Raw genomic sequence first — 6,733 nt, 5'->3', positions numbered from 1 at the left:
CTCGGCGGCCGGCCCACCCGTCCGCCCACGGGCCCTCGCGGCTGCCGGCACCGCCCCACCGCTCCTGGCAAGCCCCGGCGGCTCGCGGCCTGGGGGCGGCGCGGCGCAAAGTGCGCAAGCGCGGGGGCCGGTGGGCGGGGCGCACGCGCGGGCGGGAAGAACGCCGCGCGGCCTGGCGTGGGCGCCGGCGGAGGTCGACGTCCGGGCTGGCAGCAGGTGGTGGGCGTCGCTGCCGCTCCCCGCGCGGCATGGAGGGCTCGGCGGTGGCAGTGTGCGAGGTGATGCCGGGAAGGGAGAGAAAGCAGAGGAGGACACTGTGTGAGAAGGGTTTTGTGAGGTGACCGTGAAGTTTGGGCAGAGGGGTCTGGCGGGGCCCGAGGTAGAGAAGGAAGGTTCAGGACTGAGGGGATTCGGGGACATTCCGCCTGCCTCATACGGGGCTGTGAGGAGCTGACGAGGGAGCGCTTGGGCTCCCTTGGGGGAATGCCCGCGCGGAGGGGGTGGCACCGGCCCCAGGGCTCCTGAGGCTGAAGTGTTTGCCCGGCGTTAGGGGACACCTAGGTTCAGGTCGGGAGGCCAGCCTAGGGTGTCCCCCTTTGCCGAGAGGGCGCGCAGGAGGGAGGGATGGGCAGCCCGGGGCGGGAGTCCAGACCAGTCGGGGTGAAGTGGCAGGGAGGGAGAGTGGTGTTCGGCCGGCCGGTGGGCCACGTGTGGGGAGCACTCCGGGGGTCGGCCCGGGCTGGGTGATGACGGACGGACTGCGGTGCAGCCCCCCCCCCCCCCCCCCCCAGGGTCTGACGGCACCGCTCGGGCCAGGGAACTTTCCAGCTGTGGGAGGTGGGACTGAACACCAGGCGCCGCCTCGCCACGTGGGTTCATCCGTTGAGGCGCCTTCACTGCCGACATCTGATCGAGTTCTTAGCCGCCGGTCTTGCAAGGGGTTCTAGACAGAACGGAGCCACAGGCCAGACAGGGTCGGCGTGACGGCACCCGAAAGTTCTGGCCCTCTCGCCTCCTTCGTTCTCATCAAAGAAAGTTGGAGGGTTGGATTTTACAGACGACAGAACCTAGCCTAGAACCCAGGGCTTCTGACTCACAGGCCGGAATTCTTTTCCCAACTGCTCCCTCACGGATAAAGAAACTGCGGGAAAATCGTAAGAGGGAAGCACAGCGACAGAGGATGTGAGAAGGAAGGTGTTAGACTGTAGAGATGCCTGGAAACCATCGTTATAAACCATGGTACAAATTAGGATATTCATCCTCAAGTTCTCTTACTGAGATCTTGCCTTTAAGAAAAGGGGTGGTAATTTTCCCTATGGTACCTTAGTGTGTAAGTGAGTCTACTTTCATAAGTAATGGAATTAACTACAGTATATTTTCTTTTAAATTTGTCTCATCAAGAGTGAATGTTTTATCTAGACATCTTGGAAGACTGTTTAATTTAAAATATTGTGTGGAGTCTTCACCAAAGATGAACTTATTAAAAATGAAAGCTAATGTCTAGAAGCATTAAAAATATATGCATATACACATAAGAATATATATGTATATGTGTTTATATACATATATATGTACAAATTGTGTGGGGTGTATATATCTACGTGTATATATACGTGTGTGTGTGTGTATATATGCCAGGCATTGTGTTAAGCATTATGCTCTTATTTTGTTCACAGTTAGCAGCAGCCATAAGTGGTAGACTGTCCTCATTTTGGTAAATGAGGAAGCTGAAGTAGAGAGGAGTTAAGTAACTTGCCTAAAATCACATGGCATATCAGGGATTCAAACCCAGGCATCTGCCTCCAGAGCCAGTGATCTTTAACTAGTATTCCCATCCTCAGAAATGATGATTTAATGAAAGGTAAAGATGATTCATAACCAGATGCCACTCTTATTCATAATATTCATGTTGGCTTTTACTTGGGGAGAAAAAAAGACACAGGAAAAACAAACTCCCACTTAATTTTTCTGAATTATTATTTCCAGATGAACTTACCCTTTGAATAAAGCAATTTATTGTCGCCACTTCCTGTCTTGTTGGGCATTGTGTTAATTTCTTATGCCTCCTTTCTTATGTCACTTTCCTAGTTATTTCTTCTGTTTAGACACAATACTTTGTTCTAAATGTGTAAATCTGACATTTTGCAAGTAAGAATATTATTTTTTGGAAATTAGAATCATTAATTCAGCTGTATCATATACATTTATTATTACTATGATTTCTAAAGATTTGTTTTCTTTGAATTGTACCCTTTTCAGATTTTGAAATATTTAATAATTCACTGGAAGTGTGAAACAGGAGTATCAAATGGAGCATTGCTGGAAGGACAGCTAGTGATTTCCATGGAAGCATTAAATTCTAATCACCAGGAAAATACTCTTCACTGTGTAACAACAAGTAAGTACAGGAAGCAATAATTGATTTTCTGTTCTGTTATGATTTTTTCTGGTTATTTAAAAATTTCAATTAGTCATAATCTTTTATCATGTTATTCCAAGGTTATTCTATAGTTAAAAAACTTAAGTAATTATGTAATAAGTATCTGGTGATAGATTTACAAATGTGTCCTACAGGAAAGGTGAGTAGAATGACTCTTATCAGGATTTTTTTTTTTTATTCTTGTGAATTTGTTTTTTTGGGGGGATATAAGGGATGCGTTGGGAAATGTCATGTGGGTTATGCCTAACCAGGTAAATATCCATTCTAATCTTCCTGGGATAACTTCTACAGCTTTTTCTTTTTCTTGGAGCTACTGCTCTTGCTGCCAGCAGCCTCTTTGGGTCCACTGCTGAGTGGCTTCTCCTTGGAAGAGAATTTCTTCTTTTTCTTGGGGATGCTCTTATTTCCTTCCTCTTTAACATCACTAACTGGTTCCTCTTTGAGGAAAGATTTCTTCCTCTTGGGAAGACTTCCACTGCCAGCTGTCTCTTCAAGATCGCTACTAACCAGCTCCTCCTTGGAAAAAAGATTTCTTTTTCTTGAATTTGGAGACAGAGGCAGATGGTCTTCTGAGGGTCTCCTGGGCTTTTGCTTTTTCTTCTTTGTGGGTCTCTCATTTGTCTCTTCACACTCCTCTGGGGTACTACTGCTGTTTTCTGAAGACATGAGGGCAGAGACGGCCAGCTGTTTCTTCTCCTTCATGCATTTCTTCTGCTTCTCCAGCTTCCTAGCCATCTCAGTAGCCGCTTCCTTTGGCTGAACCATCACCTCATTCATAACATCCAGATTCTTTCGTGGAATCTCTCCTGTCTCATAGAAGGACAGCCGCTCCTCAACTTGCTCTCGAAGTCTCTCTCCAAATACACTTGTGGGCACTCCAGAGAAGCAATCGATTCATGAGGCAATAGTGCATTTGTTTGCCAGGTATCAGGATATGTGGCCTTTGTTCTTAGCAGCTGCTTGGCCAATGAAGGTGGAGTGTAAAATGAGTCCATATTTTGGGGTGTTACCCTTTGTTATCAAGGCTCTGGAAATCTGGTCCATTTGCAGGGCTCTGGGGATCACTCAGACACCAGGATTGGTCAAGAGGATTATTTTACTGGTTTAAGAATTCTCAAAAGCAATCTCATTCTTGCTCTTGGTTTTATCATTCTATCACAAAAAAATTATATTACATTGAATTTTATCTCCTTTTTCATGTCCAGTCTTTGATAGTTGGAAAAGGGCCAAAAAAAAAAAAAAAAAAGGGAAAAGAAATCAAATGATGAATGGTGCATGCTTTGATAATCTTAACTTGCAGTTAGTTTGAAAGTAAACCTCTTCTATTGGCTTTTATTCTTTTTTTTTTTTTTTTTTTTTTGCCTACAGTCCTGAGGGAAAGACGATGCATTGAGTGACCCTGGAACAATTAATTTTCTTGAACTTTTGAAGTGATCACTTTTTTGTTTAGTTGTGTAGGTGTATATGAGAGAGAGAAGAGAGAGTGTGTGTCTGTCTGTAGGTTTATTGAAGGATACTTTGGAATGAAAGTCATCCTCAGTCCCAGCTGAGACTGAATAGTACTTTAGGTTCTACACAAGACATTTTCTCACTGAACTGAAATGCCCTGTTTTCTCTTTGAGTACCTAGCAGTAAACATCCTTGAGGAAGATATGATAGGTTGGTTTGCTGTTACTGTGCATGAACTCCACTCTGGACAGAATTCCCATCATTTGTAAGAACGTTTTGGATAGCTGCATGGCTAGGGTGATGTTGGTCTGTGTATGGTTGTGTTAGTTCATGCATTTGGAGACAGAGGCAATCCAATAAGCTGGCCAGGGTAGCGGGGTTGATATCGCTCAAAGCAGAGGACTTGAGCCACATTAGCTTTTGGAAAGAAACCTAATTCCATAGGTATTTTGAGCCTAATGGACTTCTTCAGCCCATGCGAAGTATAGGGAGCATTTATTTTCTCTTTATTGTGTTTATTATCTCTGATCTTTATGTAATGATTTTCATAAATTTTTTGGTAGAAGGAAGGGTAATATATGCTTATCGTGAAACATTCCAATATTACAGATACATATATTGTGTAAGGTGAGACTTTCCTGTCATTTTGTCCCTTAAGATAATTATTAATTAATGTTCAATATGCATTCTGCTAGATTTTTCCATGTATATGTTCATAGCCTCTCACTAGGTAGATAAAAAGTCAGATTGTGAGTGTTCTGGGATGGAGAGATAAGAGGGAGATCTCAGCGTTCAGTCTTTATGTTCATTCAGGCCATTTATTTTTAATACAACTTCGGTCCTCAGCTGAAAAACCCATGCTTCTTCCTTTTCAAAGAATAACCCTTCCTCCACCCCCGCCAAGGTTAGAAAGGGTCAGTCCCTAGAATGCAGAGTGGAGGAGGGAATCTAAAGACCTGACTTATTCTTAAATTCATTTTTTCAATTGATTCTCCTTATGTTAGCTCCCACCCTGCCCCTACTTCCAGGAGTTCCCGATTCTGCATTCCTGAATCTTCAGGGATTTTGTTGTATCACTTTGGTTGTTTCTTGGCCTTTGCCTATTCTGGCTTATAATTCAGTTTCTCAGGTCTCCTAAATCCTTTCTCACTAGTCCTTCTGCTTTTCAGTTTCTAGAATTTTATTATAATCATATCTGTCTTTTTCCTGTCCTTGTGGGTTTATTCCTTTTAAAAATACTTTGTTTTCTATTGTTTCTATTGTTTCATTGCAGTTTCAGGAGGTAGTAAAAATAATGGGTATGTTCAATTTGTCATCTTTACCTTAAAGTGTGAAGTGGTGTGTTTGGTCTGAAATCTCTGATGATGAAAAACCATGTATTAGTTATCTAAGGCTGCTGTAACAAAGTAGCACAAACATAAAATAAATTTATTCACTCCCATGTATGGAAGCCAGAAGTCCAAAATCAAGGTCAAAGTAGAATTGGTTCCTTCTGGAGACTCTGAGGGTAGAATCTATTATATGCCTCTCTCTTAGCTTCTGGTAGTTGCCAGCAAGCCCTTGGTGTTGGCTTGCAGGAGTATCATTCCAATCTCTGCCTCTACCTTCATGGGATATTCTACCCTGTGTTTATCTGTGTCTCTGTCTTCACATAGCCTTCTTCTAAGGACACCAATTGGATTTAGGTCCACCCTAACCATTATGACCTCATCTTAACTTGATTATATTTGTGAAGACCCTATTTCCACATAAAGTCGTATTCACAAGTACTGGGGCTTAGTTCTTCTAAATCTCTTTTAGAGTACAAAATTGAACTCACAACACAGCAGCAAGTTTTATTACTTGAATGATCTCTCTATGAGAAACTGAGAGATCACTATATACTTTTTCCATTAGTAATTGAAGTCTTTAACATATTTATTGCAGGGTTTTTTTTTTTAAATGCATGCTACAAGATGTTTATATGAGTTAGGAGGAAGGAGTTACATAGTCCTCTAAATTTGTGGAATGCTGGTTAAAATCAAATGAGTTTCATTACTTTGTATTTTCTTAGAACCTTTGATATGACAGTGTAGACTGAATCTTTAAAAATGGGCTATAGGAGTACCTGGGTGGCTCAAGTTGGTTAAGTGTTCAACTTTGACTCAGGTCATGATCTCTCAGTTCACCTGCATCTGGCTCTCTGCTGTCAGTATGGACTCCACTTTGGATCCTCTGTTCCCCTCTCTCTCTGCCCCTCCCCTGCTTGCATACATGCCCTCGCTCTCAAAAATAAATACATACATTTTTTAAAACAGCCTATGGTAGGGGTGTCTGGGTAGCCCAGTCGGTTAGACGTCTGGCTTTTGGTTTTGGTTCTGGTCGTGATCTCGTTGTTTGGGGGTTCAGCCCTGCATCAGGCTCCGTGCTGACAGCTGCTTGGGATTCTTTCTCTCTATCCCTCCCCTGCTCTCTCTCTCTCAAAATAAATAAATAAACTTAAAAAAATTTTTTTAAATGGGCTATAGTATGGGAATGCAAGCTGGTTTAGCCACTCTGGAGAACAGCACAGAGGTTCCTCAAAAAATTAAAAATAGAACTACCCTACAGCTCAGCAATTGCACTACTAGGTATTTATCCAAGGGATACAGGTGTGCTGTTTCGAAGGGACACATGCACCCCAATGTTTATAGCAGCACTGTCAACAATAGCCAAAGTATGGAAAGAGCCCAATGTCCATCGATGGATGAATGGATAAAGAAGATGTGGCATATATATACAATGGAGTATTACTGAGCAATCAAAAAGAATGAAATCTTGCCATTTGCAACTACATGGATGGAACTGGAGGGTATTATGCTAAGT

General features: G+C 43.1%; 1 protein-coding gene across 1 annotated transcript in view; it reads left to right on the top strand.

Annotated features, from left to right (window-relative positions):
* The first annotated feature begins 124 nt into the window (after window positions 1–124).
* The window catches only part of CUNH11orf80 (chromosome unknown C11orf80 homolog), a 96,493-nt gene continuing 89,884 nt past the window's right edge, over window positions 125–6,733 (top strand). The window contains exons 1-2 of the mRNA XM_019415115.2: window positions 125–278; window positions 2,260–2,398. Of these exons, the coding sequence (XP_019270660.2) occupies window positions 249–278; window positions 2,260–2,398 (169 nt within the window). The 5' untranslated portion in view covers window positions 125–248. The remainder of the gene's footprint in view (window positions 279–2,259; window positions 2,399–6,733) is intronic.

Source organism: Panthera pardus, unplaced genomic scaffold (genome assembly GCF_024362965.1).
Source record: "Panthera pardus isolate Hobbes unplaced genomic scaffold, ASM2436296v1 HiC_scaffold_12, whole genome shotgun sequence".
NCBI lineage: Eukaryota > Metazoa > Chordata > Mammalia > Carnivora > Felidae > Panthera > Panthera pardus.
Note: the sequence above shows the minus strand (reverse complement) of the source record. Positions and strands in the feature narration are given on the sequence as shown.